This window comes from Mytilus trossulus, chromosome 8 (assembly GCF_036588685.1).
Source record: "Mytilus trossulus isolate FHL-02 chromosome 8, PNRI_Mtr1.1.1.hap1, whole genome shotgun sequence".
NCBI classification, from domain to species: domain Eukaryota; kingdom Metazoa; phylum Mollusca; class Bivalvia; order Mytilida; family Mytilidae; genus Mytilus; species Mytilus trossulus.
Window position 1 is genome coordinate 38,395,574 of NC_086380.1, and position 26,905 is coordinate 38,422,478.

At 31.5% G+C, this 26,905-nt stretch overlaps 1 protein-coding gene across 2 annotated transcripts in view; it reads right to left on the minus strand.

The window, feature by feature from the left end:
- LOC134680919 (protein spinster homolog 1-like) overlaps nt 1–26,905 on the minus strand; it is a 44,002-nt gene that overhangs the window by 10,783 nt on the left and 6,314 nt on the right. For both annotated transcript variants that reach the window (XM_063540221.1, XM_063540222.1), the window contains exons 2-6: nt 18,006–18,194; nt 15,366–15,568; nt 13,800–13,951; nt 12,301–12,367; nt 6,442–6,578 (exon numbers count right to left, since the gene is read on the minus strand). In XM_063540221.1, the coding sequence (XP_063396291.1) occupies nt 6,442–6,578; nt 12,301–12,367; nt 13,800–13,951; nt 15,366–15,568; nt 18,006–18,194 (748 nt within the window). The remainder of the gene's footprint in view (nt 1–6,441; nt 6,579–12,300; nt 12,368–13,799; nt 13,952–15,365; nt 15,569–18,005; nt 18,195–26,905) is intronic.

A 26,905-nucleotide genomic window follows, 5' to 3' on the forward strand; every position in this document is an offset into this window, starting at 1 on the left:
CATGAACATAATAGGTTACACACATTTGTATGCATAATAGTTATATACCAGTGTTCCAGCTAGGATTTGAAAATAGAGGGGCGCGTTTTTAAAAAGGGCACTTTAGCGCGTTCTCACTGAAAAAAAATCAAATACTTAATATTACCACATAAAGACATATTTCTTGATGCATGGTGGGTCTAAGATGAATTTGCAACGCAATGCGCTGCGTTGTTTTGTAGAATTATTTTTATTACACTTGTGAAATGAATTGTGCATGTCAGTTTAAAAACTTCACATAAATCTGCAATACAGTCAGGAACAATACTTAACATTTTCTCTGAAGGCCAGCCTGGATTCAAAAGTTTTTTCAAGGGCCCTGTAGAATTTTTTAGGCTCTAACAGGTTTGTTTTTACTGCAGGCACATACATACTAATAGTCTTGAATGTTCTTATATAAAAGCCAAAAATATATGTTTGAAATACCTTATACATGTAGCTTGTTTCTTATTATGATGAAAATAATAAAGGAATTAAATAAACATGAGTTTTTCAGAATTAAAATCCATTTAACCATGTATTTTCAGACTGGTGAACTTTATATATATTTGTAATATTATTGAAAAAAAAAACAAAAAAAAACAGCCCCCCTTTCCATACCCCTAGATGTAAATTATTTTAATAAATAAAAAAAAGTATTATTAGTTTCACCCCAAGAAATTATTATAATTTTTCATGAATAAATCTTAGAAGTTGTAATCAAAATGATTTCCAAAATGAAATTCCTACTGTCTATAAATAACAATGAAATGTAACTGTTTCCTGTTAATAAGGGGTTTCCCGAATTTTCCCGCCAAAAAGCACATGGCTTTGAACAATTGTAAACAAAGCATTCAATTTGTGATCATGGATTACAGTTTTAATTAATTTAATTTGGACATAGATATTCAACTTAAGGTACAGTCAAGCAATGTTTTTACTTTCTTCTGGATTAAAACTAGTTTGAAAGATCAGTTTCAAAAATAAAAACATCAAAACAAAAACGATCTGAATTGTGAATATTCAGTGACCCATAAATTTTTTGAACTCTGCTACGGAGGTCAAAGTTACATCATGTTTCATGCATTTTGCGTGTTGACCTATTGGAATGATTCTTCTTAAATGACATAATAAATAACAAATACAATAGAAATGAACACCGTTCACATTTATTTTATAAATTATATTTTGCATCGTCAGGTGTTAAAATAATCAATTTATTTAACTTCGATGTTTGGTGCTTCAGGGTAAAGGGATTAGACAGGGTCGTAAATTTCACCTGATTAAGTAATTGACTCTAATCAAATAGGTGATTATAATCAGGTAACAAGTGTCAACAATTTTAATCTGTTGTCTTAATGAAGTGTGTGTATAAAGAACTCAACAAAATGGCGACGATGTGAGGAAAAAAGATCGTTTTTTAAACTATTTTTCAAAAGGGCACAGAGGGGCGCAGGGGCGCTTAAAAAAGGCAGAGGGGCGCAAAATTTCGGGGGCGGGGCGCGGCGCCCCTCCATTTCATATCCAAACAGCCTCTGTCTTAAAAATAAGTATCTGCAATGTATCAAACTATTTTTTTAGTGTATAATACACTAAAAAAATAGTTTGATACATTGCAGATACTTATTTTTAAGACAGAGGCTGTTTGGATATGAAATATATACAATATATGTGAAGTCTATATGGTTTTTGTTTTTTTTGTTTTTGTGATAGTAAAGGAGTCCAGGGGTTCCAGCAGTTTTCTGCCCTACTGAGTAATTTATTTTTATAGAATATATTTTTTTCTATCAATAAGTTTTCCTTCAAATAATTTTTAAGTGCTATTATATTGGTTTGTTCCATAGCTAATTTGCTTCTATAGATGTAGAATTTTGTTAACAGAAGTATTATGTTTCTTATATCATTTTTATCTGTTTTTGTTAAAATACCGAATAAAACCAAATCAATATTTAAAGTTAGTTCTATTTCTGTCTTCTCAAATATCCAGAAGTTAAGGTCTTCCCATAATTTTGATATATATGGGCACGTCCAGAATATATGTTCTATTGTTTCGACCCCTCCGCACCCAAAACTGCAAATATTTGTATCTTTAATTTTTATTTTAAGGAGGAGTTCATTTGTGCCTAAGATTCGATGTATTATTCTGTATTGAAACCACTGCAATTTTGAATTTTTTGTTATATGAAAGGGCAGTACATGAATATTTTTCCAATTGAAGTTTGCATTGAGAATTAATGACCATTTTTGTTCACATTTTTGTTTAGGATTTGATTTGTTACCATTCAAAATGTTATACATATCTTTTGAACCTTTCTGGGATTTAAAAAAAACCTTTAACACTGAGGGCAAAACAGGACCGTTTTCTCTCTTTAAGTCATTTGGACATATTTGATATTCTTTTAAATACTTTTTGATTGACGAAATTAGGCCTTGATATGTGAGAAAATTAGTTTTAATATTGTATACCTTATTAAAGTGATCAAAAGTCATAAAATTTCCATCTTCCTGTAACAAGTCATTGATCAGCCAAACCCCTTTTTTTGTCCAATCTTTATATAGTACTGGATTGTTACCAATCTTTATTCTATCATTCTTCCATAAAGGGCATGTTTTAATTTGACAGTTATTTTGTACATTTTGTAGATCTTGCCAAGCGTCAAATACTTCTTTCCAAAATGGATTATTCAACTTTTTATAAGGACCAAGATATTGCATTTCCAAAAAATTCAAATTTTCTGAAAAGAGGAATAGTTTTACTAGTTTTGAATTATTTCTATTAATTCTTCTTATCCAGGTTAATTTAAGACCTTTTATATAGTTTTCAATATTTATCATTTTTAGTCCTCCTAAACAGTGCGGTTTGGATAAGGTGTCTCTATTGACTTTATCTGGTTTGTTATCCCAAATAAAGGAAAATATTTTTTCAGTAAAATGTTTCAGCTTTGTGCTATTTGGACTAGGTATGGATAGGAATAGATGGTTTAATTTTGATATTATAAGTGTTTTTATCACTGTAATTTTTCCAATTGGTGAGAGTATTTGATTAGTCCAAGTTTTTATAATGTTTTCAATTTCTTTTAACCTTGGGTTATAGTTTAAATTTTCAATTTCACTAATATCCACTGAGAAATTTATCCCAAGAAGTGTAAATCTGCTGGAACCCCATTCCAATCCCCACTTGACACACATAGTTTCTTGGCTAAACCTTTTCTTCCCAATCCAAACAACCTTGGTCTTGTCTAAGTTTATATTGAGACCTGATAAATCTGCATATTTATCTAGAGTACGGAGAGATGCATCCAAAGATTCAGGTGATCCATCAAGTATAAGAGAGGTATCATCTGCATATTGTGATATGAGATATTCTGAGTCATCTATAGTGATTCCTTTAACCTTGTCATTATTTCGTATAAGTATACCCAGTATTTCTGCACATAGTAAAAATATATAAGGTGATAGGGGATCCCCTTGTCGGCAGCCCCTCTGAATCTCAAAAAAATCTGAGAGATGGCAATTTTGAGTTACTGCAGATTGAATCTTAGTATAAAAAGTAGTGATCCAATGTTTAATAGAAGGCCCAAAATTAAAAAAGTCTAATACACTTTCAATAAAACTCCAAGAAATTGAATCAAACGCCTTTTCAAAATCAATAAGGAGGAGAATACCAGGTATATCATGTTCTTCTGTATACAATAAAATATCATAAATTAGTCTAGTATTTTCACCAATATATCTACCAGGAATGAACCCTGTTTGATCATTATTTATGAGAAGTGATAAAATAGACTTCAAACGCTCTGCGATACAGCTAGACCCTAGTTTATATATTGTGTTTAAAAGACTTATTGGTCGCCAGTTTTTCATATATTGTCTTGGTTTATCTCCCTTTGGTATACAAGTAATTATCCCTCTTTTTTGGGATACTGACATTTCACCCATATTATACCCATAGTTGATTGATCTAAGAACAAATTTACCTAAATCTATCCAAAAGAATTTAAAAAACTCACTGGTGTATCCATCAGATCCTGGGCTTTTGTTACTTTTCATTCTTTTAATAGCAGATGTTAATTCTGAATAGGAGATTTTTCCCTCAAGGGTATCCCTTATTTCATTTGTTAACTTGGGAACGTCTAAAAATGGAATTTCCTTATTGAGATCAACACTATTTATTGTATCTTTCTTTGAATATAAATTTTTATAGAAGTTTTTAGCTTCCAATAAAATATGTTCTTGTTTGTTTATTAAACAGCCTTCATTATTGACTAGTTTTGGAATTGTTTTATTAACAAAGTTCTTAGTTTCTAAGTTGAGAAAATATTTTGAGGATCTTTCTCCTTCTTCTACCCATTGCATTTTTGAGCGAACATAGTGGCCACGCATTTTTTCTTGTCTTAAAATTTGTAATTCAGATTTCTTTTGGTTGAGATCTTCAAGAGCTTCTGTGGTTTGTATATTTTCTTCTAATTTTTGAATTTCATGTATTAAAGCATTTTCCAATTTATTTTTTTCTTTCTTTTTATATGATGCAAAGGAAATTGTTTTACCCCTAATTTCTGTCATTAATGTTTCTAAGAACAGCTGATCATTTATTGTAAATTGAATATCTAAGCAATCAATCTGGTCCAGTGAGTCTCTATTGTATACTAAAGTTGCATATTGATCTTTTACTTGTTTTATTTTTTCTTTAACAGATTTAACATATTCCATATCGTACAATAAACTATTATTAAATTTCCACAAACCCTTCCCAATATTGAAATCACTTATTTTAAAGTGTAGAACTATAGGTGAATGGTCAGATCTATAGCTGTGTTGAATTTCTACTTCTTTTACATTTTGATAGAAACTTCGAGATATAAGAAAAAAGTCAAGCCTAGCTTGCTTCAGAGGATGAGTTTTTCTCCATGTAAATCGTTTCTTGTCTGGGTAGTATTCTCGAAAGGGATCAATTAGATCATAAGTTTCAATAAGTTCAAAGATTTTTTCTCTTGCTCTTGGATTATTTATATTAAGATAGTTGTATGTATCTAATGCCTGATTTTGAACTAAGTTAAAATCCCCTGTCAGAATAACTTGTTGGTAATTAAAGTTTTCTATTATTTCATTAACTTTATTATAAAAAGATGGTGAGTCATTATTTGGTCCATATAAATTAACAAGTGTTATATTTTTACCTTCAATTGAAATATCTACACCAAGAAAATTTCCATTATCATCTTTCTTTATCTTATTTATTTTAAAATCAAGATTATTTGCAAATAAAATGGCAACTCCTCTTTGATTTGAAGCAAAAGAATTAAAAATGCATTCTCCTCCCCATTGGTTTCTTATAAATGATTCATCTTTTTCAGTAAAGTGTGTGTCTTGCAGACAGTAAATATGACAGAGCTTTGATTTTAAGTATTCGAATACATCTCTCCGCTTCTCTCTAGAATTTAAACCTTGACAGTTGTATGAGAAAATTTTTAAAGAATCCTTAGTCATTTAAATAGCTAGAATAGCATAAACATTCCATTTATAATTTTTATTCCTTTTATCACACTTTGACTCATACAACTGTCTATGAAAATACAAAACTGTAATATTATACGAATAAACAAGTTGGTATATAAATCTATCTTCATGCATAAATAAATTTTTATAAAACATTGTGCAAACATCATAAGAATTGAAATAAATAAAAAAAGCAAGAGTAACAACAATCATCCAAAATCTGAACTTTATCTGTGTGTGGTGGTAATAAGCATTGTGTATCATAACAGTTGTTTGAGGCAAAATAAAGTTCAAGAAGGGAAACTGCATTCTGGAGGTACATTTGTAGGTACCGACAATTAAGTGTACAAATTAATAGCAGCAGGGGGCATAATCAAAGTCAAGGTCCAACTTTTGCTTGTTAAAGAATTAATTGATTCAAAGTTAGTTTACCATTTACTTCAAAACTTCCTTTAAATCTATAAAAAAAACTTTTTGTTTTTACTGATGGATATCTTTTTAAGGAACAAAGCTCCCCAATATGGCAAAACTCCATAATGGGGAAGTATATCAAGGGAGATAAAAAGAGATGGTTCACACACTCAATTGCAAAGCAAAGATGCCAACATTGTTAACTGAAATTCAACAAAAAACTCTTTAAAACTGTTTGTCGCTATTTTAGGAAATTTTCATTTGATCTTGCTGACTGATAATTTTCTTTCTCAGTGGAGTCAAGTGATACGAAAATTATTACTAGAAAGGAAGGGCGCAAGTGGCCTTGCTAATGAAATTGACAGGAAATTATCAACCTCTTCATAGGTAGAATAGCGATAAACAAATTATCATTGGTCATCTTAACACAATTGCTTTTTATTACTTTCGCCATGCTGGCTCAAGCCAAAAAATCAATATCGTTGAGATGATTAACAATAAACTATAAATACTTACTTTTTAAATAAATACATGAGATCACTACAGAATGTAGTATTATGTAGATTTCTTCCTCCCTCAGAATGTCCTCTCTGTGGCTCTTTCAAGACAAACACAATTAATATCACACATACCATACCCAATGTGGGTGTAAACTGAAAGTTGAAATATAAAACATAAATGCAAAATTTAAATCATATTTCAACAACAGGGATTAAACAAAAGTGCACACACACACGCACATATATATATATACATCTTGTATGCTTTACTCTGACACCATTGATTTTTATGTTGAGAGTCTCAAATATGAAGGTTTTACTACAACTATTACATAAACTTAAAATTTTTAAAGATCTGTGACAATGGGGTCAAAGAAATATAAACCCTTCCAGACAGACACGTATACCTGGCAAATATTCCATACACCAAATGTAGTTAAGGTATTGCTTACCATACTTGAAAACAGATCAAAACACAAAAACTGAAGATTGACCAATGAACCATGAATATGAGGTCAATGTCACTTGATACCTGCCAGACAAACTTGTTAAGCTATTAATCAATCCATACACCAAACAAAGTTGACCTACTGCTTATGGTATCTGATTTTTTTTTTTTAAACCTTGATCACTGATCCATGAAATGAGGTTGAGGTCAGATTAAGCCTGTCTGACAGACATATTGGCATTGCAAGGAATCCATATACCAAATACTAATATCCTATTACTCATAATAAGTGACATAAACACTTTTTTTCAAGCAGTCCCTGAACCATGAAAATAAGGTAAAAGACAATGAACATAGTACAGACTGAAACTTAGTCACGTAAGGTATCTGCATACAAGGTATGACATTGCCAGATAGCAATACTAAGTCTCACATACTGGGACTTTCGCAGTGGCGGATCCAGGGGTGGGGTTCCAGGGGTTGGAACCCCCCCTTTTTTTCAGACGATCAATGCATTTGAATCGGAGCATATGGTTGGACCCCCCTTTTTATTGGACAATCAATGCTTTTGAATTGTAAAATATGTTTGGAGCCCCTTTTAAAAATGCCTGGATCTGCCCTGTTTTATTGCAGACATTTCAAAAAATTATGTTATCAAATTTACAGAATGATAAATGTTATCATTTCCAAGAATTGGACAAGGGAGTTCTACAGAAATATTGAATATCACTAATGGAAAACTTGCATGTCTCAACTGATGTTTTATGTTACCCAGCAACATATAAAATAACATAAAATTTCAGATTGGACGAAAACAGTTTCAGAACCTGTATTCAAACATTAACATTTTTTAACATATTAGTGGAACCATGAGGTAGGGCAATTTTATTTCTAAGTTTTAAAATTGTATAATAATAACAAATAGGCTGCACAGTCAAATGTATATTTTCTTCTACCTAATGTTTTAACTTTTTTGAAATTCATTTCTTTACTCGTTACATGATTTTCTATATAATATAAATTTACTGTGACTTGATTGTATGTGTTGCTCTTCACAGTTGCAATTCATTAAAAATTCTGACCAAATTTTACTTTGTTTCATCAAATCAAACTGTCAAGCTTGTCTGAAATTTAAACCAATTGCTGAAATTTAAACCAATTGCTGAATCAAAGAGCTGATAGCTCTGAAGTGGAAGAAGGTGAATAAAAGGTAACTTGAATTACCATAAAAGCAGCCCCCACTTACCCAGGCTGCTTTGTTCCATTATCGTTAAAATGTATTTTTTTTCTTCAAACAAGAAAAGGTCATAAGTACATGGATTTCCCATCCGTACAATCATTTTCTATGTTCAGTTGACTATGAAAATTAGGTAAAATCTTTAATTTGGCAGTAATTAAGAAGATCATATCAAGAGGAACACATGTGTACTAAGTTTCAAGTTGATTGGATTTCAACTTCATCAAAAACTACCTCGACCATAAACTTTATAACCAGAAGCAGGACGGACGGACAGACTAGAAAACATATTGCCCATAAATGGAGCATAAAAATAGTAAGACTTGTTACATACCTGCCAACTTTTGAAAGTTTCCATATGGGTTTTTACTGCACAACAACAATTTTAAAGGTTACAATTTTTAGCGACGTATTTTGCAAGATCTGGATTGTCTAGAAAAAGTGTCATATTTGTATGATGAACTTACATGCCTTTTCCTTAAGTCTGTTTGCATGATTCTAGTTATATATTAAATCGGTAGAAAAAATATACATGAAGCTAGCAGACCAGGGTTTATTTTCCAGATTAAGAATATTAGATGCTTGTTGAAATTTGCAATTTTGAATTATGCACAAAGATGGACCTTTAACAAGTTGGGAACAACACTCCAAATGAGGGTAACCTAACTGGAAGATCATCACAACCCACTGAAAAAAATGAGCACAAAAAAAGTCATTTATATTCATATTATTTGATGAAACTTTTCCCCAAGAACTATGCATCTATTAAGTACTGAATGGTCAAAACATCATGTTTTTTTATCGACATAAATTTTGTCGTTAATGTAACCAAATGATGTAGAAATTGTGTTTTTTCATCAAATTTCCATCAAATTGTAATGTTTATAGTTCCCTTATTGCCTCTCTATTTGAATTAAATAAAATAATAAGAAGAATCTGTTTCTTGTTTTGTTTTTGACAAATGATTGTTCACTGCTTGCAAATGAATCATTATATTTATATATCTTATCTGTATATATTTTTGTTCGTGTCTCCATCTCCTTATCATTTGTAAATGTATAGACAAATAAGAAAGAAATAAGCTCCACATGTATATTTGCAACATCGTAAATTAATTAAAAAAATAACATACACTAACACTAGTACTGCATGGATTTTAAGCATTATGAAAGTCATATTTGTAGAAAGCTTAAAAAGACTTAAAAACAGTGTAAAATGTCTTGCTATTTACTAACATTTACAAATTTAACTTTCAAAATTTTACTAGGATCTAACTACTAGACCTTTTATTAGTCTAGTTGCACATATTGTATGTTGAATTCTAATCAGATGTAAACAAATTTATTATATAAACTTCAATTTAATCCTTGAAAGGAGGTCTAGATTGCTAAAATAATTTACAAATTTTAATTTTTTTATTTGTCCAAAATCATTTAAATTCATTTAATCAACATCCTTTTATGATTATTTGATTAAAATATTAATCATTTTTAGTCTTTTTACAATTTACATTTTTAAAAGCAAAATAACTGAAAACAGGATAAAACAAAGGGAAGTAACAAAAAAGTATTTCAATATTCCCAATACACATCGTTTTGATAACACAACGGCAGTTAGCCGGAGGTAAACATCGTTGATTACCAGTATGTTTGACACCCAAGTTGTCAAGTGAAGCCATATAATTATACATCTTCTTTGATGTTCAGGTAAAATTTAACACAGGTGTCAATTACACCCGTACAGTAGTAAATGTTCAAATATGGAGTCTGAAAAATTTCATACACGGGAGTTTTTGCTCCTAAACGGGAGGTTCACTTGTATGTTACGAAGGGCATCTAATTCACATGACAAAAGAAAACCATGAATAAAGACAACACTTTATATATCCTTTTTATTTATATAAAAACAAAATCTTCTTGTCTGCAGGATTGCAAATTCGTAACTTCAAGGGCGAACTTGTAAACAGGGCGAGTTGTCCCGATACCAAATTCACGCATGCGTAATACAAATATCTACAGTTAAAACATCTTGTTACAAGTAAACAAATAACGTTCATGTGGATGAGATGAAATCTAGTAATTTACATTAATAAAAGGGTCATATTTACGATAGTGATTGTTTTACAATCATAATTTACAAATTAAATGATTCAGATGCCTAATCATGTGTAAAAATCGGTGTCAGGAATCTAAGTTGTTTTGAAATTGTAATACACAGAAACGAATGCGGCATACAGAGACTCAATGCCAAGGGTCGGCCCCTTAAGTCTTCAGAAGACTTGACGTCTTCTTCCACTAAAAAACCGTTTTGCTTTTCTCACTTTTTCAGTCTTTTCAAAACAATTGCATTGGTAGCCCTTTGCACAGCTGTAATTGCTAACAAGCAATGTTCTAAAAATGCCAACCTTTGGAAAAGTATTCAATATCAGCTAAAATTGGTTGAGAGTACAGAAGGAAGAGGTAACTGTGGATCCACAAATTCCAGTAGGTTATTAAATATCTACACTTGCCTATACAGATACTGTGTAATTTGTTTTGCAATTTATTTTCTCATTTAGTCCAATTTTAACACTGTCTACACTGTGTAATTTTAAAAAGTATGCATTTTGCTATTTTTTTTCTCATAAACTAGAATTTGGACACTGTCTACTAGCTATATTTTGCGGATGAGGGGTGTGCATAAAAAAATAGCAACCAAACTATATGAAATGTTGACACAGTGATATGTATTTCCTGTGTGCAATTTTGATAGTAAAGTGGATCACTATAAACTAGACTAAATCACAAACCAATACATTGTTGCCATTAGAAACAGCATACTTAAGATTTGCTTTTTGACTCCTTCAAGGGGAGACAAAAACTTGTACACAAAATATACGGTATTTAAATTTATTCGAAGGTCAAAGGTTGTAAGTAAATTTAGACAGTTCTTAAGAAAATTCTGGCTATGTTTACAATGTATTTTTTTTTTTCTATTCATTTTAGACAATCATAAAAAGGTTGCATTTCTGGTGAGATGTTCAAAAACAATAGAGAATTTGGATGGAGACGTAGTTTATGACACAGTCATCACTAATACTGGCAGTGGTTATGATGCTAGTAACGGTCACTTTGTTGCCCCCTATGAAGGTCTTTATTTTTTTTCATGGACAACAACTACCCTAGCAAGCAAACACTTCTTTACTAGTATTATGCACAACGGAAAACAAATTGCAGGCAATCATGCCGGAGCAAGAGGAGTAACCACAGAGCAGATGACAGCAACACAAAGTATAGTACTACAACTGGCACCAAAGGATAAAGTTTGCATAAGAACTCAAGGGACACAGAAATATATGTTTGGTACTATTTGGTCTACTTTCACAGGTTTTAAAATCTAAGTTTTAAAATTGCTGAATAAACATATATATGCTATTCATTTTGTATTATATTTGTGATATCTTATAAATTATAAAAACCATGTGATTATAAAAATGTAAAACTTTTGTGCATGTTGTGGTTTATATGAAAACAGGTATTGAATACAAATTAATTACCAAAAGACATCACCAGTCCTTCATCCTTTACCTTACATTTGATATCTGAAGGCCTAGCTGTAAATATGAGACAAAGAACAGCAATAAAAGCACTGTTATTTTGCTTTTTAGAAGTTTTTGTTTATTTTGTTGTCAAAGATTGATACCTCATGTCCTTTGTTTCTTCAAATAAGATTACTGTAAATTCAGAAATTATTGCGAGGTTTTTATTATTGCGAAAAATGCGACTGAGTTGTAAACGCATTAATTTAAACTCGCATTTTGATAATAATTCATATGAATTTAACAGGATTTTTCTCAAAATCGTAATAATTAAAATCGCATTTAAGTCTAAAATGACAAAATCGCAATAATAAATGCACGCAATAATTTCTGAATTTACAGTAACCAAATTTATCAGGGTCAATATCCTTAATTGTTTTCCCATAGGCAGTAATGTAATGTTTTTCCTGTACATAGCTCAGTCCAAATTCTTAACTTGGATATGTATGATGACTGGTTTTGAAGCTGAGACATTTTCACATACAGGTACATATGTATGTGGTTAAATTTTCAAGGTACAAAGTGAGATTTATTTTTCCGAAAATTAGCATACCCTGGCCCAGATGAGCTAAAAATATAGCATAATTTTAACAGTATGTTAAATAAACCTTACCCTTAATGCCCACTGCCAGTGACCAAATGCCTCTGCAATGTTAGATCCTACAATGTATCCCATACCACTGAAAAAGAAAACATAAACAATTACATACTGAATACATAATAAGTGAAAAATTATAAAAAGCACATTGACAACACTTTAAAGGATTGCAGTCATAAATAATTTATAGATCAACATGTTTTTCGTTATCTTTGCAGTCATTAGGATAGATACAATGATAATTTTCTTCTTGAAATACTAAATTTAGATACCTGAAGTGTCAATTCACAGTTCTTATCACAATTGCAAATGGTTACTTTAAAGTAAGATTCCTATAAAAGAAATGCTTTCGTACAGCTGTATAAAACATAAAACAATTAAGTTATGAATTGATTTGCCAAGCTCAGCTTGATACAACTGCAGAGGTCAAACCCTAAAACAGTTGGGGCAAAAATGGACACAATATTTGCACTTGATAAGGGGATGAATTTGGTTTGTCATTAAATATTTGACTCATAATAGGTTTCTGACACATAATAACTATAAGTCATAGAACTTGAATTTGTTATGTGATTTGAATTTATATTCAGTTTTTTGCTTCTGTCCAGTACACCATGCTGTTGCGAATTGACCACCTCTACCCCAATTTTTTTTTCCAATAGAGTTTGCAACCATAATAAACCATTTAAATACATCATAAGTCTTAATTCAAAAATAGAAAATGACATACATAATCATGGCTAAATTAAATTACCATTTTTCACCATTTTTCAAAAAGTAACTTCTAAAAATAAATTGACAGCTTATCACCTCAGACCTTACAACATTTCTTTATTTATAATTTAAAAGCAGTGTAAGGGAGGTAATTCAAAACTTTGTATTTTAAATACCTCTCTCACACTGCTTTAATATTAACCAGGACACCCTGTTTTGCCCCCAATTCCAAAACAGTGTAAGCCATAAACTTTCAAAGCCAATTCTTACCATCCTTTTGTGGTATGGGAACTTATGGTGTAATTTCAGAGAGATCAATACACCATTCCACAAGTATAAATTGTCTGGAAAAAACGCTAATTTTGGCAAGTTTTTGCCCCTTATTCCTAAACTGTTGGGAACATAACCCTCAAAATCAATCCCAGCCTTTTTTTTGTGGTCATCAGCCTTGTGTTTAAATTTCATAGAATTCTATAAACTGATACAAAAGTAATTATCCTGAAACCAGATGTCTGCAGACAACTACGACGACAACAATGTGAAACCAATATACGACTGCAAAATTTTTTGCGGTCATGAAAAACATTTTTAAAATTTTTGAATTAAGAATATCCATTTTTAAAATTGTATAGTAATTCCTGTTCCGTAGTCCTTTCATACAATAACAGAATATTCTGTTTATGAAAAAGCTGAATTAAAATTTAAAACTTCTAAAACTATAATTCTATTATATTACCTAATACAGATTTTCAGATGTGATTGTTTATAAAAGTAATTTTTAAACCAATATAAGTACAAACCTGCCAACAGGTATGGCAAAATAAAATATCATCAACATTCTTGTTCTAAGATCTCCCACAAATAAATCAGCTATCAATGTAGGGGCAATGGTGGAGTAACTAGCTTCTCCAACTCCTACTGCAGCTCGTAGAACAAAGAACCATAACTTATGCTGGAAAAAAATCACAAAAGAAAAATTCAAAACATTCAGGTCGTTATCTTGCATGTGGTCACAGTTTGTAAGATGTCAAAAGGATGGTGTAAGCTTCTAAAAAATTGCATTATTTTGATAAACATTATATATATAAGCTACTGATAAGAAGAAGAAAAAAATGCCTTAAGTTGAACATATATATGGCAAATGCAGAAATTTATAAAGGGACGTAACTCAAAAACTGTGAAAGTGACACCACCCAAATTCTAACTTGATATATTTATATATATACATATATGTTTGGTGGTTATAAATGCTGTGTATCAATTCCATAACATTCAGTTTACACACAGTAAAGATAGAGAGTAGAAATAGCAGTTTCTTTTGTCAAAAACTTTGGTTTCAATGAACATGATTCACGCTTTTAGGGGCATCATCCCTTCTATTGAACCAGCTGTTGGAAAAATATGATGCTATATTGAACAAATTACTGGGCCGAATATATCTTATAATTGACTATCAGCACTGCTGTCATTAGGGAATTGTAATTAAGTTCCTACAGAACAAACATTATTTCCTGTTTATACTACACAGTGACGATCACCAAGAGGCTTGATAAACATTAATAGTGCAGGGATACAGGCGATTCCCTCTATCAATGATGTCATAAAGCACGCCAAATTGATATTTTTTTCTGATGAAGGACATAACTAGAAAGTGGTCTATTGTTTTGTTATGTGTATAACAGCAGATTGTGTTTGTCCTTTTGTCCTTGCAATACAACATTTTTTTAAGTTGTGTAGAGATTCTGATTTAAATTACTTTTTGCATCTGCAGTACTGATATTTCGTAATTTGGTGTGTTATAGGTATAGTGTATATTGATTTAAGTTGACAGTACATAAATATATATATATATATTATACATTTATATGTACAATCCTCTAAGATAGATAATTCAGGTGATCTGTAATATTTCATCTTCATGCCTAAATATTATTTACGGTGTTACGATGCTAGATAAAAAAAAAAAAATTTGCTTCTGCAAATTAACAGATATTACATTGTAGGGTTGTTATTAAGACAAATTATATATACAGAATGTGTTTTCAGTCTTATATAACCATCACTGGTGATCTGATGGATACAATGATCTGTTGCAGAGTTTTTACTGATTCAGACATACTTATTATATAATACTGTGGATTCATTATTATTTGTTGGATACCAATTTTTCGTGGGTTTTACGGGTTCAGGTGAACCAAGAATTTTAATGGTCAACAAATTTCAAACTTAATATAGGCTTTGAATGCAGAGACTGGCAAATCCACAAAATCAAATATCCACGAATATACCATTTTTCTTCAAACCACAAATATTGATACCAACGAAATTTAAATGAATCCACAGTATGCATTTTTTCATGTTCTTACCTCCTGGTCAACAAAGGATCCTGCTAAAGTAACACATGACCAAAAAAATATGCCTCCTGCCATGATGTATTTTCTGGTATATCTGTCACCAAGGTAACCAAAAATAGGAGAGAAAATCATGTAGGTTCCAATAAATACTGTTTGTAGCAAGCCATCACTTGCATTACCTAAGTTGTAGTAAGTCTGTATCTGGTTCAGAACACCTAGAAAAATAAAATGGAAAAGGGGAATGTGTCAGAGACAACAACCTAACAAAAATGAATGGAAACAGGCCAACATGCCCAAGATCACAAATGCAGCATTGCGACTTTAACACAGCGATAAATTATGCACACAATGGCAGGGTTTTAGGCCTAAGTAAAATACAAAAGTTAGACAAATGTAATACAACTTCATGTATCAATTTGGGTCCATTTAAGGATGTCTGCTTGTCATGTTTTGAATTTTTTTATCGGATTTTTCGGAATCCTCTGGTTTTATCCATTTGGGTGTCTTAAAAAAAATTCTCAACAAACCCCCATTTTTTTTTCATAAATCTTTTACATGTATAAACATAAGTTATTTGTAAAATTTTGTTTATTTCATAATAGTATTTGAGAAGCTGAACTTTAACAGGTCAAATATAAAGCTATGAAAAATCAAGAGAGAACATGTTCCTGTCAACATTCCAACGGCTAATATCTCGAAAACAAGCCCATTGACCCTTATATTTTTTTTGCTTTTTTGATTCCTCAATTTATTCCCTTTCAATACATACTAGATTTATAAAAAGTTATTTATTTTGAAACTGAGAAGTGAACATCCTTAAATGCAGCTTTGGAATTGTACAAGTTTGCAGTTACAACTTACATTGTATGTGTTAAATTTGTTACCAATTTCAATTTGAAATGATAAAGCTACAATGTGATTGTTATCCATCTTCATAATAATTCAGATTTCTTTCTGCCTGCATACTGCTAGGCACTGATGTAACTATGATCAATGTGTGTGCAAAAGATCTATTTTTGTATGCACAAATGTGCATACAAACAGCATGAACATATATTCAATGTAATTTCATTTTTCTTATGTTTTTGTACTTCACATTTTTGTTAAAACAATATCATGAATATATATACAGTGTATATTTGTGTCTGTCCCAAGTTGGACCATCTAACATGTCTAACATGTCTATAAGAAGACAATTTGGACTGTCAATATGAAAAAACTCTGACAATCTTCAATAAATCTACTCTAACCGTCTATGAAGACAACTCAAACCTCCAATAGACATTATAGACAACTCAGACTATTTTCATGGCAAGATCTTATTGGGCATGAATTTGCAAAACATATTAAAAAGCAAAAATAAAGTGTAGGTTGAAATCAATTTGCTTCATTTATTTTTTCAATATATATATATTTACACTTTTGATAGTTACATGTAGCTGAATTTTGTCTCATAATATGAGAAAAAATTCAGCTTAATATCAAAAGTGTAAATATATATATTGATAATGAATCCAACATCGCTCGCATACCACAGCACTATAAAACAATCCTGGGGAGAACACTGCATATGACTTGAGATCTGCTCCAAATAACCTTCTAACATTAGTCAACAATCCCTATTTGACCCTATTATTATGGTTATTAGAGATCCCTTTTTCGTTGTCTCCCTTATAAGGGACATTAATTTTCATTAATTCATTTACAATGGAGAGCTAGCAGAAAGCAAATTTACCTGTGCGTAATATGACTAATCTTTAAGGTTTTCAAATCTTTTAATTACATTAATTTGTTGTTATATATATAATTCAGCTAAATACTTTTGACATCAGAAATTATTTTTCATGAAAAATTAATTAAACTCCCCGCCACATGATGGCCTCCATCACTTGAAATCATTATACTTTGCATTGACAAAATGGACTTTTGTGACGTCAAACATTTTGTTAATCAAATGTTTTGAATTGTGATGTCAAAGTTTACAGGAATGCAGGAATCTGAGTGATTTCACATAATGGAGGACAAGTATGCATACAAGTATAAACACTTCCATTGTACAGAAGTTCTGAGTTGTCGTTATTTATATACTCAAAATCAGCTTCAAAACTTTGTGAAAGACTTCTCATCAGACACTATTTTTCCTTAATCATTTATTTTCTTCAAAATTCTAATTTTACACTTAGTCTGAGCTGTTATTATAAATTTTCCAAGTTTTCTTATTGACGCTCAAAGTTGTCTTCATAGACAGTCATGACGGTCCAAGTTGTTTGATGTAAAAAAAAAAAAAAAAAACAGTACATGTTGAACTTTTAGTCCAATGACTTGCGCTCCAGTTTCGGTCATGTATATATTCATGGGATGTATTTATTCTCGTGTGTAAATAGAGGTAGTGGTTGATGTGTATAAACAAATAATAATAGTACATCGGATTAACTGACAATTTAAATGATATTCACACTGAAAAGTGGGTCATCTGATATAGGCGGAACAGTACAGACTAAAGTAAAGTTGTAGCCATTCAGTTTCGAGACACCTAGTGGCAAATGTGCAAGGCTATTTTTATTTTTTTCTGGGACACCTTTCCTTGCAAGACGTCATAATTTTGTGGACAACAACTACAAGACACCATACTTATTTGGACTTATGATTTACCTGCAACAGTATATCTGTCCATATAATTTAACAAATTAATGGTGAGAAGTATTGCTACTGTGACATAAGCTCGTCCTCTACTAATATCAGATGTTGTCCCCGACTGGATGATCGGTTCTGGTGTGGTTGTCACGTTATTGGTCCTGTCATCTTCGTTTATTGGGTTGTTCGGGACTATCGGTTCTGTATCTGAAATATCAACAGGCATAGCATCGAGCTGAAATGTATCGTCTATTGGTGTTATTACTAAACTCATTTATCTATTAATGTTTACAAAAGTTTGGTGATTCATTGGTTAGTGACAGTTCAAAAGAAGTCAACTGACTTTTTTCTTTTGCGTGAATGACCAGGAAGTAGGTAGATCCTATGTAATAGTAGACCAAATGACGGAAATAGCATGAAAATTTTACGAATCATAATTATCAACGGAATACTAAAATGTTCAAGTTGGTCATTTAGTTGCATGGGGAAAAGAATTTAATAGAATTGAAATCTTTGATTTTATACCACAAAAATATAATGATCATAATAGTTCACCTTCCAACCTTTAATTGTGAAAAATTAAAACATTTTCAATTTGTAAGGATTATATATGAGACACTGACAATTAGACCACAAATGAGTCTTCAACGAAGCGAGAAAATCCCACACCAGGAGGTGGGCAGACGCTAGCCCTATATAAACATCCTTAATAGTTCATTGAAAATCGACGTCAACAATAGATTTCAGTAGACCCATAGATATGATATAGCCATAGATGGCTATTATATCTCAGGCTACGGTAGAACATTGACGACAGATTTACTTTTCGGAAATTGCAAAGTTGATTGAGTTGATTGGTGTTCAACGCCACTGTCAGTACTATTGTGCTATTTCTTGGTGTCCAGTTTTCATCAATGCTACCTATAGTTGTTAATTTCTCTATAATTTTTGGTCTCTTGTGGAGAGTTGTTTCATTGGCAATATCATACCACATCTTCTTTTTTTTATACATGTTTGTTTTGTTTTCTTTCTATCGTATTTATATGTCTTTCTTTAGTAAACAATCTTATTGTTTGGATTTAAACTAATACAATTTTTATTCTTATTCTTTTTTTTTTGTTGGAGTAAGTCGGAGTGCCCGGAAAGAACCACCGACCTTCGATTGGAAACTAACAATCTTACGGTCAATTGAGATTGGAGTCGAACGCATGCACCTGCCATATTAGAATTCACAACATCAATAGTAACAGTCTAGTGATACATGCAGTAGTTCGACTATACTCAGTTTAACTTGTTTTTTTCCTAGATCACTCAGGCTGCCACCGAGGTCCCATTTGGATATTGAAAATGCATATAGCTTCAATACTCTTAGTCTTAGATCTATAGACCTCTGTTAATTTATAGTATACTATAGAATTATTTTAGCGTTTTATGACCTTTATTGAATATATCAAAATTCGTCATGGCAAACAATCAGACAATTATTTAAAGTAGTTTAAGACATCAAAATTACGGGGCGCCGAATGGGACTCTTGTGATTTTGTACTAAAAATTCAATTTTGTACGGACAAAAGTGACTTTTGTTCAACTAAAATGAGTTCAGTTTAACAAAATTTGTATCATACTACAAATTTAAAATTTTGTCATACAAAATTATCTATCAGCGGACAAAAGTCACTTTTGTCATGACAAAATTCATTTTTGTTACACAGACTTGACTTTTGTTACCTAATTTGAAAATTGGGCGACAAAAGTCAATTTTGTATTCAAATTAGTTCAGTTTGGTTTCTGTGAGCTAATTTGCATACAAAATCGACTTTTGTTACACAAAATTGACTTTTGTGAGACAGAAATGACAAAATTGACTTTTGTCTCAACAAAATTGACTTTTGTCTCAACAAAATTGACTTTTGTCTCAACAAAATTGACTTTTGTCTCAACAAAATTGACTTTTGTCTCAACAAAATTGACTTTTGTCTCAACAAAATTGACAAAATTGATTTTTGTCTCAACAAAATTGACAAAATTGATTTTTGTCTCAACAAAATTGACTTTTGTCTCAACAAAATTAACAAAATTGATTTTTGTCTCAACAAAATTGACAAAATTGATTTTTGTCTTAACAAAATTGACAAAATTGACTTTTGTCTCAACAAAATTAACAAAATTGACTTTTGTCTCAACAAAATTGACAAAATTGACTTTTGTCTCAACAAAATTGATAAAATTGAGTTTAGTCTCAACAAAATTGACAAAATTGAATTTTGTTTCAACAAAATTGACTTTTGTCTCACAAAAGTCAATTTTGTCTCACGAAAGTCAAATTTGTCTCATAAAAGTCAATTTTGTTGTTACAAAATTGAATTTTGTCATCACAAAAGTCAATTTTGTCTCACGAAAGTCAAATTTGTCTCATAAAAGTCAATTTTGTTGTTACAAAATTGAATTTTGTCATCACAAAAATGAATTTTGTCGTCACAAAATTGACTTTTGTCTCAACAAAATTGACAAAATTGACTTTTGTCTCATTAAAATTGACAAAATTGACTTTTGTCTTAACAAAATTGATTTTTGTCTTAACAAAATTGATTTTTGTCTCAACAAAATTTACAAAATTGACTTTTGTCTCAACAAAATTGACAAAATTGACTTTTGTCTCAACAAAATTGACAAAATTGACTTTTGTCTCAACAAAATTAACAAAATTGACTTTTGTCTCAACAAAATTGACAAAATTGATTTTTGTCTCAACAAAATTGACAAAATTGACTTTTGTCTCAACAATATTGACAAAATTGACTTTTGTCTCAACAAAATTAACAAAATTGACTTTTGTCTCAACAAAAATGACAAAATTGAATTTTGTCTCACAAAAGTCAATTTTGTCTCACAAAAGTCAATTTTGTCTCACAAAAGTCAATTTTGTCTCACAAAAGTCAATTTTGTCTCACAAAAGTCAATTTTGTCTCACAAAAGTTAATTTTGTCTCACACAATTGACTTTTGTGATTTAATTTCCATATCAGGTAACAAAAGTCAATTTTGTATGCAAATATGTTTATATTTGCATACCTTTTAGACAAAATTGACTTTTGTCATGACAAATATGAATTTTGTCTACAAAAATGAATTTTGTCTACAAAAATGAATTTTGTCATGACAAAAATGAATTTTGTCTACACAAATGAATTTTGTCATCACAAAATTTAAGTTTTCACAAAACAAGTCTGTAGCACATAGTTTTGTAAGACAAAAATGATTTTGTTATGACAGAATTGAATTTTGTACAAAACCACAAGAGTCCCATTCGGCGCCCCGTAAAAATGTCGAATGGTGATAATTAGTATTATTTGGCTTTCCACTGCAGCTGTAACGTAGGACGTAATGGTGCAATGTGGAAAATCCTTTCAGTTAAAAGAACGAGGAGAGGAGACTCCCATCCCTACAGTTTGGCCAGTTACCATTTATTACAAGTTTAAAATGATAACTTGATATCGTGTTGTTTTCTTGCGGCTTTGATATCGCATGACCTCTTTTGAAAAAGACTATTAGGGTCAATATAAAGGCTCTTAAGATTTTGAATAGATTTTTGTTAGAACGTTTGTTTTTAATTTCAATAGTTGAATATTATTCAATTAAAAAAGTATCTCTAGCATCAGTCTGGGTTAGGAGTCCCCTTTTAAAAATGCCGGGCTTGGTCCGTCCTGAGCATTACATAACAAGTTGGTTTACATAAATAACTACGGTCAATAACATGTTGATGACATGTTATTTGTGTACTATCATATACATATCAATATGGTATATCGGGATAACAAACAGAACATATGCACTTATGATTTTCATAGCTGATAATTATATATATCTTACCGAGCAATATATAGGACAGTGATATTATCAATTCAATATACTTTATTTTACTTTATATTTTTCAATGTACCAATATAGATTAGACCGTTGGTTTTCCCGTTCAATTTGAATGATTTTACATCCGCACGCGACATTCAGAAAACGGGAGCGATGAGAGATCGGTTTTCAATTAGATTGGTTCAAAGCCAATTACAATTTCTCACTAAATCATGTTTTTACGTTTTTATGATAAAAGCTTTGTAATTTTCAAGATAAAAAGCGGCAAAACTCTAGAACGGTAAAGAACTCACTGTCTAAATTAAAACTATGGCTGCATGTTGTAGTGCTTTGTATTGTGTATGAGGTTCATAATAAACAGATGCGCCATGAGCGCATGATACGCCCGTCGTCTTGTGTGTGAATATTTATGCAACAATCATAAATAGTTTCTGACATACGGCGCGACCTGTACCCCCCCCCCCCCCCTATTTTTACCAACAACTCAATAACACTAAAATAACATTTCGAAACATCACCAAAAAGTTTACAGATCTTGAGATTAATATAACTAAGAAGTGTGTAAAGTATACAGATGATTTATCCATCATAAGAAAGAGGTATGTTAAGTTTCGTGAAATTTGGATTAAAAATCGTTCGAGTCATGCAAGTTACAGTGCGACATGTTTACGCCGCACTCACAGACGGACGGACGAATAGACAGACAGACGGACAGACGGACGGACAGGCGGACGCCGGACAGACGGACGGTACGACGGACGGACGGACGGACAGACGCCGGACATTTGTATACCGTAATACGTAAATTTTGACGGGCGTATACAAATTGACTAAATTCGTCATTAAGAAGTCGTTTGACAGTTTTGTCTTAAAATAGACCTAAGTAGATTTAAACATTCTAAACCTTTCTGTCTCCGTCAGAGTTTCTCTTATTTATTTTTTATTATAAGAAAATGAAGGTTCAATTGATTTTGTATGTTTACCAATCAGGCAAATATCTATACTCAAAAGCTCCAGCAAAGGATGAGGATGTAAACCTATACAAGTCAACTTATATGACTTTAACTGTGGGCGAAACATATATGTTATGTAGTAGGTCGTAAAGGGCACCAGGATAACAAAATGTGAAATAATGTAAAAGAGAAAACAAATGACATGATTTAAGCTGTAATTAGGTGCTTAGAAAATACACAGATAATTATGTTAAGCTAGATATGTTTGTGAGCACTAAACCCCTCCCCATTTTTTTTATAACCTCAAATAGTAGTACATGTATATATAACAAAACTGTAAAAATCAGGTTATTAGGGCTAGGCCTTTCGTGCAAACTGGTTTTCCCAGACTAAGCCATAATCAGTACATCGCTCTGAAACCATTTTAGCTATTATATACTTGACAGGATTTGCTAGTAAAAGTTGTTAACTATCATGCATGGATATATTGATTTGAAGTATGATATTAAGTTATCTTTTGCCAATTTGAATGGAAAAGAAAAATACTTCGAAAAATTCAAGCAACTATTTTTTAACGATTATCTATATCATGTCATTTTGTGGTTGCAATCAACAATCTGCCTATTATATGTTAGATGTTTACTTTTGATATTTAATTCACAACCAGCTTTTCGCATATATTGCTTAAAACAAAACCAAAGTAGCAATTAAACGTTATACATGTTTTAGAGTTTACTACACGAAATAAGAGACCTTTAAGCTTCTTTGACAGAGAAACGAGACCCAGGACACCAAAGCCGCATCTTACTTGTTGCCAAAAAAGTTTTGTGCAAAATGATTGCTTACGATTTGCAGAAATTTATTAGTTCTGTACATATATAGGATTGGACTTTGTCTCGTTTGAAGCGTACCATTTTAGAAGAATAATTTTTCGTATTTAGACATTCTGACCCATATATATATTATTGTTTTAGACACAGTGAGATAGAATCACTAATCTTTTTATTAGCCTACAGCTTTTTCATGACCTCGTTTTGCACCGATTTTGGTGCATGCATGGTCATGATAATTATAAATGTTCGAAATCGGACTTACATGATTACTCTGACATCGATCGACATCTTGCAGTCATCAGAATTTGGCTAGGAGTCTTTACTTTTAAATATATACAATTTTTCAGTACCAATGAATGGTCTCAATGTTTTGCCACTTTTAAGCTCACCTGGCCCAAAGGGCCAAGTGAGCTTTTCTCATCACTTGGCGTCCGTCGTCGTCGTCCGTCGTCGTTAACTTTTACAAAAATCTTCTCCTCTGAAACTACTGGGCAAAATTTTACCAAACTTGGCCACAATCATCATTGGTGTATCTAGTTTAAAAAATGTGTCCGGTGACCCGGCCAACCAACCAAGATGGCCGCCATGGCTAAAAATAGAACATAGGGGTAAAATGTAGATTTCGGCTTATATCTCTGAAACCAAAGCATTTAGAGCAAATCTGACACGCTTTAAAATTGTTAATCATGTCAAGATCTATCTGCCCATAGATTTTCAGATGGATAAGAGAACCCGTTGTTGGGTTGCTGCCCCTAAATTGGTAATTTTAAAGAAATTTTGCCGTTTTTGGTTATTATCTTGAATATTATTTTAGATAGAGATAAACTGTAAACAGCAATAATGTAAAGGAAGGTAAGAGCTACAAATAAGTCAGCATGACCAAAGTGGTCAATTGACCCCTTAAGGAGTTATTGCCCTTTATAGTCAATTTTTAACAATTTTCATAAATTTTGTGAATTTTGTAAATTTTAACAAAATATTTTTCATTGTCACTTCTGGGCCAAGTTCATTATAGGTAGAGATTATTGTAAGCAGCAAGATTGTTCAGTAAAGTAAGATCTACAAACGCATCACCAACATCAAAACACAATTTTGTCATGAATCCTTCTGTGTCCTTTGCTTAATATGCACATATACCAAGGTGAGCGACACAGGCTCTTTAGAGCCTCTAGTTTAATTTAATGATAAGAGCACAGAACGAAACAGTTATTCTATATTCCACTGACAATATTCGTAGGATATTTTTTTTTTCTCCGGCGAATTCAATTGCCGGACAACTTTTGAATCAATCGACGAAAAATATCATGACTTCAAGAAGTAAGTACACCTATATCAGATATAATTGAAATGGCATTAGTGTTTTATTGTAATTCTGATACACTGTAAAAAGTCAAATAACAAAAATACTGAACTCCGAGGAAAATTCAAAACGGAAAGTCCCCGGCTAATCAAATGGCCAAATCATATGAAAAAACACATCAAACAAACCTTAAATAAGACAGTATCATGACATTACCGCACCGCGATCAGGTCCAAATCAACCATACTAAACATACTCTCGAAAGACAACTTCAGTCACAGTGATGCAGAACATATACATATAGTGTGTTCCTTGATACAATTTAATGGAAAACAAAAGAGTAGCATCTTCGCTTTGTTTCTCTGCCCCTTGAACAAAAGTTAAATCTCTTATATTGTTCAGCAGTAATTGCAAAGCACAATATTTCGAAAATATATTCAAATTTAAAAAAAAAAAAAAAAAAAAACAACAACAAAAAACTCTGCTGCTGACCAATAGTTTATTTTTAAACATAATTTAAATGTCATTTCAACTCTATCTATTCTATTATAACAAATTTGAAAATTGCTGAAAAATTATTATATTTTTTGTTCAAAGCAGGAACATAATGATATAGCTGCGGAACCGTAGCTCATAAAATAAGGACCTATGAGCTACGGTTCCGCAGCTAGAACATATATATTTGTTAGATATACTGTTCCCAGTTCAAAGTAAATATTCAATGATGTATTTGTCATGTTGGAAAAGACGAGATTTCGTGTATAAAGACACACAACGAAAATAGCTTGTCCTGTTATCATTAAACATATATACTAGTAACGATACACAAGTTTAAACTCCAATTTATATGGTGGCCGGATGCGGCCATTTCATCTTTTCGCGTTTTCGCGTTTTCTACTTTCACTTTGCAAACGTGAAATCAGGAAATCGAGAAATCAGGAAATCTGGAAATCGAGAAATTGAGAAAGCAAAATTGCGAAATCGAGAAATTCATTTCGCGTTTTTGCTTTCTTGATTTCTCGATTTCTCGATTTCTCGATTTCCTTATTTCTCGATTTCCCGATTTCCCGACTTCCCGATTTTTCGATTTCGCTTTCTCCATTTCTCCATTTCTCGATTTCTCGATCTCGCTTAAAAATGAAAGTAGAAAGGATCTATAACCAATTTGGAATGTGAGAAAATACCGTGTTATTGAACAAGGGGTCAAAGGAGTATGTTCAGTAAGACCCCTTTTTGGCCCCAAAATATAGCAATTGTTAAAATGCAAACTTTCAGTTATTTATTGGAAAGTAGAATGCTTCTGTTACATAAACATGGGCTGTTTTTTGACAATACAATGCACATATATCTGGTACAAGCATCATTAAGCCCTGCTAAATTACTGAAATCTTCACAATTTTAGCATTTTAGTTAAATTTTAGACGGAAACGTGGCCGCATTTGTGTTCATTCTTAATATTGAAAAGTAAGTTGTATTTGATGATAAAACATAACATATATAAAGGTTGAGGATGAACACGGATGCGGCCACTTTCATTTTTGACAAAAACCCTCTGAAAAGTGACATTTTGTGGCATATTTGATAGATTTTTCATGTGTAAGCTAGAATCGGAGCGTTTTAAATGAGTAAATCAGTTAAAATCATTCACATGAACTAATTGAATCAATAGCTGAAATAGACACTTAAGTGTTTAAAAAGTGTCTAAAATCTTTCGTCAGATGAACTTGAAATTTGAGGCCAAAACCGACCCTTACTCCTTTCTTTTGCAGGAAATGATGACAAAAGCCGTCACTTAATTTCGAATATGAGAATTAAGTATTCAAATATCTGCAAAGCCATTCAACATTTTAACCAGAGCATGTTCAGGTTGAAATTTTTAGTTCTAGTATGCAATTTTTGGGTGAAAGTACGCTGATGTTTGAAATAACAAAAATTGCAAAAAAAAAGCATTTTTGCCTTAAATCAA